Consider the following 14,796-nt stretch of genomic DNA (forward strand, 5'->3'; position numbering starts at 1 on the left):
TAGTACGTTTTATTTTAGAAAGTAAGTAATTTATATGACAGCACCAGGAGTACTGACAAACAGAACGTAAACTATTTACAAAGTAACCTCCCCCCTCCCCCCCCTCCCTCCCCACACACCACCCTCCAATTTTTTCTGAGAAAGTTATATTACCCTCTTCCCTATATCTATCGGCCCACAACTCTCAAATGAAACTCTATCACTGGCATGTGACTTTTATGTAAAGGAATCTGATAAAGGATTCTCATTTACGTACTTCGGTGAAACACCTATTTGATGTGATAGATGGCTATGCTATACATTTCCGGTAATGCGTAGTTACAACCCAGATTCTTTTGATCAAGCATGATACATGATAAAACTTTTAACTTTGCATTTTGCAATTTCTTGCAGATCACTCTTGATAAGAAGACCCTTTCCACGGAATTCACAGTTACAAATACTGACAACAAACCATTTTCGTTTACTACTGCTCTTCATACTTACTTCCGCGTAAGTATTTCTCTGGAAACTTATGAGTTGAAATTCCCATAGTTGGGGCGCATCTCCTGAAACTTTTGAACTTTATCAGGAATTCAAGGCCTGGCAAATTATAGCGTTGGGAAATGGAATAATAAGATATTGTTTTCTCCCAAAAGAAAAAATAAGATGTCAATACTGAATAGTCTTGTTCTGCTGTCTCCCCCCCTTCAAGTCAAATAAACCTCTCCTTTTTCCTTTTCTCTTTCTTTTCCCTCAAGCATTTTGGCTCTGGGGGTGATGAAAGTTAACTCATTTCATTAGAATTTCATTATCTTTCTCGTAAACTTAATTCATGATCATTGGTAAGCTTGTTATCTACCAAAGAGAAAAACCTTTTTCATTGAATGTTCTATTCTCCAGGCTTCTGTAACAGGTGCATCAGTTAGTGGCTTAAAAGGTTGCAAAACTCTAAACAAAGTTCCTGATCCGACAAATCCTGTGGAGGGTAAGGAGGAAAGGTCAGTATGAGATCTCAAATAGATCAAGAAAGAGTCATTCTCTTCTACCAGGATATACTTATTATCTTAAAGAATTCATGACTGTAAATAAGAGCATCCATTCTTTATGGTATGCTCTTAGATTAACAGTATTTGTTCATGCATTCTGCAGAAACTAATCCACGTCCTGATAATTTTCTCTGCCACAGGGATGTGGTGACATTTCCTGGATTTGTGGACTGTGTATATCTTAATGCACCTAATGAGTTACAGCTAGATAATGGTTTAGGTGATAAAATATCCATCAAAAACACCAAGTGAGTTACTACTTTCCACCCACCTTCATGGAGTTGGTCAAACCTAGTTGTCTAATTTAGCAAGTTGAATGTGTTTTGTACATGCAGCTGGTCTGATGCTGTTCTATGGAACCCTCATCTGACCATGGAACAAAGCTACAAAGACTTTGTTTGTGTTGAAAATGCCAAGGTATTTATACAGGATCTCTCTGTTTTCTTAAATTGAAATGTGTGTCTAGATTTCTCCTCCCATTTCCTTTGACATTCTGCATGTGATTTCCACATACATTTGATCTAATTGCAAATTAGTAGCCTGTTGCCTACCCAATTGCATGTTATTTCTCTTACTTATGGTTGAAAAGCTTCATATGCTTGACCTCATTTGCTATTTCTGTTGTTTTCCCTCGTTCATATCAGATTGGAAAAGTTCAGCTGGAACCGGAGCAATCTTGGACGGCTGTACAACATCTAACTGTTGCTTAAAGATGGCTGAGTAGAGAAATCAACTTTTTGGAGAAAATCTTTGCTGCTTTTCAAGTTAAAAGGCTCATCTCTGGACAATGGTTGAGAAGGACAATACACAATAAAAAAATAATGTTGTATCTTGCATGGCATGATTTTCATGGCAATTGGAGTGTTGAAGTGATATTTTCATATTCTTTCCCTCTTCTCTCCCCCTTTAATCTCCACTTTATTTGCCAATCCTCAAAGTTAGGAAATGAAGCTGCAAAACATGTATGTTGGATTCTCCAAATTTTGTGATTGAGGGGGAAATGTACTATGTATAAGGAAAAGAAAAAAGAAATGCAAGTTCTTGATTCATTCTGAAATGAGTCCTGCATTATGCTTGTTGCATGCAAAACATTTCCAGCTCTCTCTTAGAATGGTAAAAGTGCTCAAGCTAAGGCCAAACGAGAGTAATTACAGAGCCGAATACTAAAAACTGTTGCCTCACAAAGCAGAAACTAAAATGAAATTGAGTATTATCAAGAGATCAACATAGCAATGAAACAAACCATCAAAATGAGAAACACCACAGCCAAAACCCAACATACCCAAGTCACTCTCTTCTTCTGGTGCTGCTTAGCATAGAAAAGACTGTTAGTCCCACCACTGATGAAACTACCAGCAGTAGCCATATTCCGCTCAATATCATCAATCTGTTCACCTTGTGTCTCAACTAAAACAGCCATATCAAGAAATACTTGATGAAGTTTCTCCAGGCTCTTCTGTATGTCCATTACAGCCTCATGCCTATCTTTCTCCTCCACATTCATCTCTGTCTTTCCTTCAAATATTTCAACTTTCCCACTTCCCCCTAACACCATCTTCTCAATCACTTCCTCTGTTGGCTCCTGACCCGTCTCGTTGTAATATCTTCTTCTGAGGCAGTCTTTGTAATCTGATATGATTTTCTGCCTCAAAGCCTGAAACTCATTCATAATGTCCCTAAGCTTGACCCTCAATCCATTAGTCATGTTGACTCTTGTTCGATCAACCACAGTGCCTTCTGCATATGCCATTGATAACTTTCGATTAGTCACATTTGATTTGTCGAGTGATTCAAGTTTTGCCTTGACAATCTTGGCTTTGCGAAGGACAGAAACCATGTCTGAATCCATTCTATCTCTAAGGCCACGAAGAACTTTGGGGCCGTGAGTGGTTTTTGTCTCTGCATTCAGATTTTGAAGATCAATCAAGAGATTAGTAATCTCTTGAATGTTAACTTTTACTGTCTCGATTTCATGGAAGAAGTTGGAAAGATTGTCTTCATCTGTGCGGCTGAGTTGGCCCATCTCCAAATCCCTCTCTGTTTCAAGATCCAACTGGGCTTGTTTCTTCAATTCCACATAACTTAAGAACGATTTCGTCATGAGATCGTTCATCTTCACTCCACTTTCTGGAAACTCTACAATTAATCAAGAACAACTTTATAAACACACCAGAAAAGAAGTTTACAGTAGTGGAAGGAACTGCATGCAAGAAAACATTTCTACTATTTTTTTCAGTATGGCAATTTGTTATGAAATAATCCGATTGAAAATGAAATTCCATACCAAGAAAACATGATAAACAGAGGAAGAGATAAAATAAGAATTAAGGGGAAAGAAGCGATACAATGGCGTCTTGAAAACAAAGAATGCAATGAGTGAATTAAAGAAGAAACCTTCCACTTCAAATTCTGATGGAACAGAATTGGGGGGTATTATCCAATTTTTGAAGACCTTTGCAGTTCTTCTCCTTCCAGATGATGAAGAAAATGGCGTGAGTCTTCTTCTTCTCCTTCTTTTGGTAACTGTATGGGCAAGAGAAGGGGAATTGGATTCTAGAGAGTTTCAAATATTTGAAAGTTTCGTAAGGCAGAAATGACAAGTAGCCGTTAAATAGTTGTCCCGCTTAAGTCGGTGACGGTTACTAACTCAAGTAGTAATCCCAAGGAAAAAAGAAAGGAAGAGGTGGGAAAGGTCGATACATAAACCACTCTGACTTGGCTCATTTTAAAGACTAAAGTAAAATTCCCGTTAAATTTAGTGGGCGTTTGGACATAAGTAAAATTTCGAAAGAAGGTAGAAATTTTTTTTCAAGTAAAAATGATATTTAAAAATTAAAGTTATTTTTGGAAATGAATATAATTTTGGGTTGTTTTTGAATTTTTGTGAGTGATCTGAGCGAAAATTTTAAAAAATAGCTTTTTGGACTTTTTCAAATTTTTGAAAAATTCCAAAATTCATCTTCAAGTGAAAATTAAAAATCTTATGGCCAAACACTATGTATACGGCCGAAACTGGGCTCATCTATTGCATGACGAATCGGAACCGAACGTGATGGATTGAAGATCGACCACAGGTTCCATCGAACCAAAGTACGAAGTCAGAACATACGTCTCCAAGATCTTCGAGCCCGTGACTCCGGAACCAACCCCAACTCCGAATAAGCTCGAGGAAACATTATCGGACCCAGTAACGGAAGACCGAAATATCCGCAACCGGTCGGATATCACGGCAGGAATCTCGGCACGTATCAATGAGAGACCTATTAATTAGCAAATCATGAGATTTCTTGCCTTTGATAGAATTGTACCTAAAGCAGGATTCTCCTACTATATAAAGGGGGTCTGATTCTTTGTACTACACATTGTAACACGCTTCCCAAAGCATTATAATATTATTTTCTTACTGCAAGCCACTGTTATTCTGTATTTGACATCATTTGGATCATATTCAATTCAAGTGAGACTTATTTCCCAAGGTTATAACTGTTCAAGTCACACAGTTTGAATTTACTTTATTATTGTTTGCTTTATTTATAATTCAATCCATCGCTTTGTGTCACATTAATTTATGTATCCTTAAAACCACTTATAAATTCAATTGTTATCTGATTTAAAAGGTAAACAGTTTGGCGGATAATAGTGGTTATTTGATACGAATTTTCACACTATTTTACACTTGTTCTTTGAAGTGTCTCTGATTTCAGGATTAAACTCAAAATGTCAAACTCACAATTAACACATCTACCTTAAGGTCGACACGTGGGCCGGTTAGGCCCGGGCCCAGCCCAGACCCGCGAGCCCATATAGGTAGTGGGCCTAAACGGGCCTAACAGTTTAAACCCGGGACCAGGTGGGGTGGGCTGCTAAAGTGGGCCGGCTCCCTAAAAAAGCCCGTGAGACCGGGACCGTTTGGGCCCAAGACCGGCTACTAAGTGGGCCGGTTCAACCGGTCCTAAACGGGCTCAAACGGGCCCAGCGGCTATTTTTTTTATAAAAAAAAGTTTATTCCAAAAATTTTTTTGCCGTTAGAAAAGTTTAAAAAATGGACATTGGCCTGCAAAAATAGCTGTTTGTTATTTCTAAAATGGCCATTTAACCNGCCCGTGAGCCCATATGGGTAGTGGGCCTAAACGGGCCTAACCGTTTAGGACCGGGACTAGGTGGGGTGGGCTACTAAAGTGGACCGGTTCCATGAAAAAGCCCGTGAGACCGAGACCGTTTGGGCCTGGGACCAGCTACTAAGTGGGCCGGTTCAATCGGTCCTAAACGGTCCCAACGGTTATTTTTAAAAAAAAGAAAAATTTTATTCCAAATTTTTTTAGCCGTTAGAAAAGTTTAAAAATTGGCCGTTGGCCTGCAAAAATAGCCGTTTTCTATTTCTAAAATAGCCATTTAACCCCCTCCCACCCCAACTTTGTTTTAACCCCAAACTTTTTATAATTACACTTTTTCCTATTTTCAACTATAAATACCCCCTCATTCTTTCATTTTTCTCACAAAATCACCAATCTCTCAATCTCTCTCTCAAATTTTCTTCTATAATTGCTTACTTTATTGTTGCAATTTGTGAAAAATTGTGAAGTTGGTGAATTGAAATCTTCAAGTCTTCAACGATATATAATTTTCAACAAGTTGTTCGTCAATTCGGTAAACTCGTTCCAACTCTTAAGTTTTAATATTATAGTTTTGTTTTGTTTTATTTACTTTTGTATTGTTTGATTAATTAAGATGGATCTTTTGTTAAAAAAATATTTAGTAAAAATAAGGGAAAATCCAAGAGTGGTGAATCTAGTGGCCAATCTATTCCTCCTCCAATTTCCCGGGCTCCCCTACCCAAACCCCATACCCGCCCTCCACCTGCTCCTATTCTTGATAGTGATAATACTTTATTACAATTTACTGAGAGTCAATATTTGCATAATGTTGGAGGTGGTGAACACTTAGACCATGAATATATGAATGCTCTTTATGGTAATCCAACTATTGATGAAGATAATGAGCAGGAAATAGATTTGGATGAAACGTAACTGGATGATGATACACCCACTAGTCCTGTTGTTGAAGTTAACCCAACTAATCCAGATGAATGCCCCGTCTGACCCCCTGTTACTACCCCTACTTTTTCTAGACAACTTTCTAAATGGGCCGAAACATCTCTTGTTTGGACATTTTTTATTCAAATGAGAGAAAAAAAATAAAGCTAAGTGTAAAACTTGTGGCAAAGAGTTAGCTTTTAACTATGTTGATCAGGAAGGGGGGGGGGGAGCGACGGGAAGTTTGAGGAGACACATAATGCTACACCTTCGAGATAAAGTTAAATATCTTCGTATGAAAGCTTCGGCCGAGGGGACAAGTGTACCTAGTCAGCCTGACCCTAGTACCGGGTCAAATCTATTTCAACCGAAAATTAACACTGTTACCGGTGGTATTTTATATTATGATCCAAGAAAAGATAGGGAAGAATTGGCAAAAATGGTTACTGTTATGTGCTTACCCTACAGTTTTCCTTCTAAACCACACTTTGTGCATTATATTAGAAAAGTTTTTAATCCTATTTATAAAGGATGGCCTCGCACAACCGTAAAGAGCGATATTTATAAATATAAACATGAATATGAACAATATTTGCGCTATTTATTTACTCATATTAATTGTCGTTTGCTATTACTACTAATATTGGTAGAGGTGGTAATGACTGTGATTATCTTATTGTTACCAGTCATTGGATTGATGAGGATTGGATAATGCAAAAGCGCATTATCGCTTATAGAATAATTAATTCACGTCACATAGGGCAGTTTGTAGATATTTTTGCATTAGTAATAAAATAATGTCAATTTCAATGGATAATGCTACTAGTAACACTAGTTGTAGCCTTGCTTACCACTACACTAAATCCTGCATTTAGTAATATTTTTCATGCATATTTACCATTTAATTGTGGGTGATGGTATGAGAATTTTAAATGTTGAAATTGAAAAGGTTAAAATGGCTCTTCACTGGCTTTTTAATTCAAACCGTAGAAGTAGACTTAGAGAATATTTTAAAAGATGCGATGAATTTGGCCTAAGAGAAAGAAAGGTTCCTAAACCTTGTCCAACTAGATGGAATTACATGTATGAAAGTTTAGTTGTTGCATATGAATATAGAAACCCCATAAACTCAACGTTTAATGCTCATGTAAGTGATGATGATGAGCACCTTACAAATGCGGATTGGGCTAATGTTAAAATGCTTGTAGATTTTTTAGAAAAATTTCATATTGCTACAAATGAATTTTCTGGGCAATATTATCCTACTATTTCTAACTGTTTAGTTTATCTTGCAGAACTTGCAAATTTGTTTGCTTATTTTTCAGAGGGTGGGAAAATTTATGAACAAGCTATTGATTCTATGAGAAAGAAATTTAAAAAATATTTTTTCCCTATTTTCCCTATTTATGGTGTTGCTGCCTTGTTAAATCCTACTATGAAATTAGGAGGTCCTCAATATTGGTATCAATCTATTTATAATGGTTTAGCACTTGAAAATGAGGAATTGTCTACACTTAGGACGCACAAGCCTCAATTAAAATAAATGCTCAAACTATTTATAGTGCTTATCAAATTGCAATAGATAATGCTAGACCAAATGTTCCAACTCCTTCTTCTTCTAGTTCTCAATCATCTAAAAGAACTGTGGGAGTAAAAGCACTTACTGCTTGGGCCGGGTTCAGGGGTTCTCAAGGTTCTAGTACTAGTGATTGTTCACAACTAAATGAGCTTGAAGTTTATTTGTCACAGGGAATTGATGAAGTTAATCCCGACGGCTCATTTAATCTTTTGGAATGGTGGAAGGACAAAGAAAAACACTTTCCGATTCTTTCAAGGATGGCCCGAGATATTTTAACCATTCAAGCTTCAACAGTGGCATCAGAGAGTGCTTTCAGTCAAGCAAGACTTCAACTCGGTGATTATAGAGCGTCTATGAGGGAGAGCTTGGAAAAATTAGTACTTTTCAGAGATTGGATCCGTTCGGAACGAAGAAATGTTGGACTTGCTGAATCACAACCAGAGGTAGACGAAGCTTACGAAGAAATGCTAGCTGAACTTGTGGAGGATGCAGCTTCGCCCGGAAGCGGTGATGAACAAGCTTCTTTTCCGCCACCACCAACGGAAATTCCTCCGAACCTTGAAGGATTTATGAAATTTGTAAGAGATACCATGTAAAATTAATATGTAACTTGTATTTTGGCACATCTTGATTAGTTTCTTTTTCTTCTCAATGGTGGTATTAGCACCTTGTTGTGCTCATTCCATGGGGGAAGGAAGACTAAGAAAGATATTGCCAGGTCTTGTTGATGCTATAATAAAATTATAATGCATTTCTTTGAATATCTCTTTACAATATTTTTGTGTTTAAATTTGAATTCACAATTCTATAATGTAGTTTTTACAAGGAATTGCCTTAGATAACAAAATTTTTAAAAAAAATTGAACCGTTGGGCCCACTTAGGCCCGGGACCTGCCTTCTTAGCCCGGGACCATTAGTTCATGGTCTCGGGCCCGGTCCGGTTCCTACCAAAAGCCCATGAATCCTGGGACCGTTTAAGCCCGTCCCGCGAAGCCCGGGCCCACTTAAGACCGTCCCACGAGGCCCGTTTAGGCCCAGGCCTGGCCCACATTACACCCTTAATCTGCCTGCTAACGGTGAGTCTTGTCACCACGGTGAAAATAATAACATAGCACCCGGTAACGAGGTACCGCCTGTTGATCCCATTGGAATTCCAATTGCGAGCCCGTTGGACGCTAATTCGCATGTGGCTATCGACACAAGCCTCCCTACTGACCCCGAGAATAGCATCCGTGGTGGAGCCCGGTCGACAGCACAGAATACTCAAAACAATGGAGGAGACGGGGTCAATCTACGGATGATCTTTGAAATGTTGCAGGCTCAATAGGCGGTAATAGCTCAGTTACAAAACCAGAGCCGCATACCGAGCAAGATCGAGCCTGACCCGTTTCGAGAGATACTGGTCGCGGAAAGGTCGAGTTGGAACGAGTCAGCTAATAACCCCGAGATCATAAAAATGCTCGAGGAGCTGACAAAACGAATAGAATCAGGGGAGAAGAAAATCGAAGCAAACAACATAAAGGTGGAAACCTACAATTCTAGGGTCGACCAGATCCCGGGAGCGCCACCGATATTGAAAGGCTTGGATTCCAAGAAGTTTGTACAGAAACTTTTCCCTCCGAGTGCGACTCCGAAGCCGATCCCTTAACAATTATGCATGCCCGAGATTCCTAAGTACAACAGAACGACCCACCCACACGAGCATGTCACTTCATACACATGCGCCATCATAGGAAACAACTTGGAGGATGATGAGATCGAGTCTGTCTTGCTGAAGAAATTCGGAGAAACGCTGTCAAAGGGAGCTATGATATGGAATCACAACTTACCCCCTAACTCTATTGAATCATTTGATATGCTTGCAGTCTCTTTTGTGAAAGCACACGCTGGGGCTATCAAGGTCGAAACCAGGAAATCAGACCTCTTCAAAGTAAGACAAAAGGATAATGAAATGCTCAGAGAGTTTGTATCTCGGTTTCAAATGGAACGGATGGACCTGCCACCAGTCGCTGATTATTGGGCCGTTCAAGCTTTTACCCAAGGACTCAATATTCGAAGTTCATGGCTTCACAGCAGTTGAAACAGAATCTGAAAGAATATGCGGCTGTCACTTAGGCTGATGTGCATAACCGATATCAATCGAAGATCAGAGTCGAAGATGATCAACTAGTGGCTCTTTCTGGGTCCGTTTATCCTGTTAGACCCATCGACAGAGTCAAGAGAGATATCGATCGTGAACCAAAGTCGAACAGAGATCGGTATCAGCCGTACAATGAGGATCGAAGAAGCAATGGGTCCGAACGAAGTTCTATATGAAATGAAAGAAGAAATGAGCGAGGCTAGAAAGACAGCAAGAATGGTTTCGATAGGCCTATCGGACCCAAAGAAGCACCAAGGTTATCAGAATATAACTTTAGCGTTGATGTTGTTGCCATCGTATCGGCTATAGGACACCTCAAAGATACCAAATGGCCTCGACCTCTACAATCTGACCCTGCCCAAAGGGATCCGAACTAGCTGTGCAAATATCACGGCACTCATGGCCACAGAAAAGAGGATCGACGATAGTTGAGGGAGGAGGTATCCGGTTATTCAACAACATACATCTTCGAGAATTCCTGAGTGACCGAGCCAAGAATCATTTCAAAAATAGGGACTCTAATAAACAAGCCGAGCAGGATGAACCTCAACACGACATCCACATGATTATCGAAAGGGTCGATGTTCCTCAAGGTCCGATGTTAAAGCGCACCAACGTATCCATCACAAGGGAGAAAAGGACTCGAGATTACATACCAGACGGAACTATATCTTTCAGCGACGAGGACGCAAGGCAGTTTATCTTTCAGCACCAAAGTATCCATCGACATATCACTAGTTGCTAATATTCCAAACTCCCGAGGGAATTAAACACATAAGAGGTGACCAACTAGCAGCAAGGGAGATAAATTCAATTTCGGTCTCCAGAAGCAAAGGGAAGGAGCATGCGGCATAGCAATTACAGAAACCGGCGCCTGCTCCCAAGTCAAGCGAAGTCAACTAGAGGGAAGAGGCATCGAAATCTTATCAGGTGACAAGGTATTTCCGGTACCAAAAGAGACAGATGCAACAAAATCCACAGCGGAAGAGCTTGAGCAAGTCGCACTATTCGAAAATTTCTTGGAGAGGATATTCCACATGGGGACAGGACTGTATCCCGAACAAAGGTCTAGATCTATTGAATTTCTTAAATTTAACGTCAATTGTTTTGCGTGGTCGCATGTGGATATGACAGGTATACCGCCGAAAGAGGCTGTACACAAGCTAAGCTTGGATCCCAGCATTCATCTGGTAAGACAGAAAATAACGTCCTATTGCCGAGGCCAGAAACAAATTCGTCAAAGAAGAGGTAACTTACCTACTTGATATTGGTTCAATCCGAGAGGTAAAGTGTCCAGACTGGTTAGCTAACGTAATAGTAGTTCCAAAGAAGAATAATAAATTTCGCATGTGCGTAGACTATAAGCACTTAAATAAGGCGTGCCCAAAGGACTCGTTCCCATTGCCGAACCGGGCATGAGTTAGTGAGTTTCCTCGATGCTTACTCCGAGTACAACCGAATTAAAATGAACTCGGAGGATCAGGAAAAAGCTTTGTTCCTAACGAATTTTGACACATATTGCTATAATGTGATGCCCTTCTGGCTAAATGACGCCAGAGCTACTTATCAGCGGCTCATAAACAAAATGTTTGAAAAACAAATAGGGAAAACCATGGAAGTTTATATAGACGATATGCTTGTTAAGTCTTTGCATGCAGGTGATCATCTTAAACACTTGTAAGAAACTTTTGACATCCTAAGGAAGTACAACATGAAGCTTAACCTCGAGAAATGTGCGTTCGGGGTCAGCTCCGGCAAGTTCCCGGGGTTCCTAGTGTCACAAAAGGGGATTGTGGTTAACCCCAATAAAATCAAATCCATCAAGGACATCCCGGACCAGCTATCAAGCGTAAAAGAAGTTCAAAGGCTCACGGGGAGATTGGCCGCTTTGAGCAGGTTCATTTCCCAGTTTTCAGAGAAATGCCATCATTTTTTCTCGCTACTCAAAAAGAAGAACAACTTCGAATGGACCCCAGAATAGGCTTTGAGGGATTTGAAAAAGTACTTGTCAAGTCCTCCGTTATTATCAAATCTGGAGGAAGGTGAAAAACTGCTAATCTACCTAGTAGTCTCGGAGGTAGTGGTAAGCGCCGTTTTAGTCCATGAGGATGAAGATATGCAATATCCTATTTATTATGTTAGTAGAATTTTAACTAGAGTAGAAACTCGCTACCCGCATTTGGAGAAGTTGGCCTTAGCCCTCGTAGTCTCTGCTCGGAAGCTAAGGCCTTATTTCCAATGTCACCCGATATCTGTGGTGACCACCTTTCCCCTCCAGAATATCCTTCATAACCCGAGCTTTCGGGTAGGCTGGTCAAATGGGCTGTCGCAATCAGTGAATTTGACATAGAATATAAACCTAGGTTTGCGATTAAGTCACAAGTTTTGGATGACTTTGTGGCCAATTTCAGTCTGGGATTGTTACCTTTGGCTACCAAACAAGTAGTGATGGCGTCAGAATTGACATTAGGAGTTTGGACCCAATTTACGGACGGAGCTTCTAACGTAAAAGGGTCCGGGATCGGCATAGTATTAACCACGCCTTCGGGAGAAACCCTAAGGCAGGCCATAAGAATGTTTCCTCTTATTAACAATGAAGCGGAGTATGAAGCTTCGATCGCAGGGCTGGAATTAGCCCGGGGACTGGACTTCGAGGTCATAGAAGTCAAATGTGACTCCCAGTTGGTGGTAAATTAGGTCTACGGGATCTTCGAAGCCAAAGAGGAACGCGTGTAGTAATACGTAGTGAAGGTTTAGGCTCTGCTTGCTCAGTTCAGGGAGTGATCAATTATGCATATCTCGAGGAAAGAAAATGCAGAAGCGGACACATTAGAAAACCTTGGCTCGTTAATATAAATGAAGGGATCGAACTCCGATACGATCGTATAGCTTATGCACTCGATTTTGGACGTAGATAACTACTACGAAGTAAACACGACTAATTTGGACTAGGACTGGAGGAATGAATGTGAGCACGTGATTTTTGCCCTATATGAGTTACTCCCATAATTTCAAACAAAATAATTTTTTTTATTATTTGAAATTTTGTGGATTTTTGTGGCATTTTTATGTTAATTGCTTGCATTTTGTCCCTGCATTTTAATTCATATAAAGATACAAAAACATTGCATTTAGGGTTTCATTTTACATATTTTGGAACTAATTAGTAATTAGGAGTTCTACAAAAATACAAAAATCACAAAAAATGATTTATGTTTCTAGCTTTGAATTTTGTTAGTTTTCCTTTAATTTGTTTTAATTAGTTGTGTTAACCATCATTTAGGTTTAATTAGTTTAATTAGGTCCTAGGGTTTAATTCAGATTTTTATTTTTAATTGTTGAAAAAGAAACGAAAAAGATGAAAAAAAGGAAATAAAGAGAGAAGTTCGAATTTGGGCCAGTCCAGGCTTAATACCCCAGCCCAAACAAAACCGCCAGAGTCTGCTCCAGTCCCGGCCCAATCCATGCCCAAACCCGGCCTGCTTCCCCCTTAAGACGAAACGACGCCGTTTGGCGTCGATAGATCCAGGCCCTCCATCTTCTTTGATCCAACGGCTAGAGTTCCTTCCCCATTTTACACTAATATGTCCAAAACGTTTCATTAACCTAGAGACCACATATGTATCATCCTCGTACAACCCTAATCCCCTCCGTCCCTTCCGCCGGCTCCGCCCTAATGCCGCCACCGAAAATCGCCTCACGACGGCGGCCGGCATCCAATGGCCCTCAAATTTACACCATATATTCCTCGTAACCTCCCCTTTCCAACCCCCCAATCTATTTTTCTCAAATCTCACCCAAGCCCCTCGAATTTTGAAAACCCTAATGCCGCCTCCGCCGCACACGGCGCCGTCGCCACCCAAACATTACCAAGTTTACACCATAGCCTCCCCTCCTTCTCCCCTTTCCAAATCCCAAACCAAAATCCTTCAAACCTGGCTACAAGTACACAAATTCTAGATCTGGGGTTTGCTCAAGGACTGGTCGAATTTTCCAAGGTTTACCAGTGTCTATTCGAGTTCCCAAATAAAGTTATGTGTTTGTTCTTGCTAAGAACAAACATATAATATTATTTGGAGACTCGATTCAAAGGCAGTCTACTAGAAGACCTAAATCGGTAAGGTTTTTTTTTCATTTTGATTTCTATGTGATTTTCCCGCTTTGATTAATTGTTCTTCATAATTAATAGATTTAGGAATTTTTAGGGTTAATTGATTTTCGTTTAATGGATTCTGTTTTTGTTTAATTTTTGTTCTGTTTTGATTTCTTTTAGTTTAATTTTATGTTTGGTTTCGATTAAATAATTCATGGTTGCTGTTGTTAATTTGATTTTAGCTTCGAGTTGATTGCCATTAACTGCTAGTTTACTGTTTGTCAGAATCAATTTCCACAATTAGTTCAATTTTAGGGTCGGATTGGTTATAGCTGATAGTATGTAGGTATGGTGAAAGAGGCTGGGGTTTTAGTTGAGATAAGGTTAGTAATTTCAGGGTATTCAGGGGGTATTTTGGGCATTTGATAACAGGATAGAATGCTGTAGATTAGAATAGAATTCCTTAGAATCTTCTAGAACAGGGCTCAAGTTAGATTTCAGTAAATTTAGGATAGTAACTTGGGTAACAAGTTAAAAAATAGAGGACTAATCTGAAAGTAAAGAGGGACTAAGAGTGTAAACAAAAATTTGAGGGCTGCCCCTCATTTGGCCTATAAAAAGGCACCCTTTAGTGTTCCTTAAGTCACAAGTTTGGAGCCTCCAAAATTCCCTCTCATTGTCCACAAGTTTCAGATCTGAAATTTGAAATCCAAACTCCAAATCTTCAAAAATCCAAAAGAAGAAACAAAAAGCAATAAAAAAATCCAAAAAAAAATTACTGTTACACTAGTGTTCCTTAAGTCATTTTCAGGTTTCATCATTTAATTCAAGTCTCTAGTTCATGTAGGATCCCAACTACTTGAATCTCCTTGTTCTGTTTGATATCTGAGGTTTGAAGGCAGTTCGAGTCATCTAGGCATTGG

General features: G+C 39.5%; 2 protein-coding genes across 2 annotated transcripts in view; one reads left to right on the forward strand and one right to left on the reverse strand.

Annotated features, from left to right (window-relative positions):
- Nucleotides 1-2,077, forward strand: part of LOC109242342 (putative glucose-6-phosphate 1-epimerase) — a 4,471-nt gene extending 2,394 nt beyond the window's left edge. The window contains exons 6-10 of the mRNA XM_019409206.1: nucleotides 394-492; nucleotides 883-980; nucleotides 1,169-1,276; nucleotides 1,364-1,445; nucleotides 1,673-2,077. Of these exons, the coding sequence (XP_019264751.1) occupies nucleotides 394-492; nucleotides 883-980; nucleotides 1,169-1,276; nucleotides 1,364-1,445; nucleotides 1,673-1,738 (453 nt within the window). The 3' untranslated portion in view covers nucleotides 1,739-2,077. The remainder of the gene's footprint in view (nucleotides 1-393; nucleotides 493-882; nucleotides 981-1,168; nucleotides 1,277-1,363; nucleotides 1,446-1,672) is intronic.
- On the reverse strand, nucleotides 1,806-3,674 carry LOC109242343 (syntaxin-112-like). The gene is made up of 2 exons (XM_019409207.1): nucleotides 3,423-3,674; nucleotides 1,806-3,164 (listed from the first exon to the last, which is right to left on the reverse strand). The coding sequence occupies exon 2, from the start codon at nucleotides 3,139-3,141 to the stop codon at nucleotides 2,242-2,244; it is 900 nt and encodes a 299-aa protein (XP_019264752.1). The 5' UTR covers nucleotides 3,142-3,164; nucleotides 3,423-3,674; the 3' UTR covers nucleotides 1,806-2,241.
- Nucleotides 3,675-14,796: the final 11,122 nt, after the last annotated feature.

The sequence above is a fragment of the Nicotiana attenuata genome, unplaced genomic scaffold (genome assembly GCF_001879085.1).
Source record: "Nicotiana attenuata strain UT unplaced genomic scaffold, NIATTr2, whole genome shotgun sequence".
In the NCBI taxonomy this organism is placed as follows: domain Eukaryota; kingdom Viridiplantae; phylum Streptophyta; class Magnoliopsida; order Solanales; family Solanaceae; genus Nicotiana; species Nicotiana attenuata.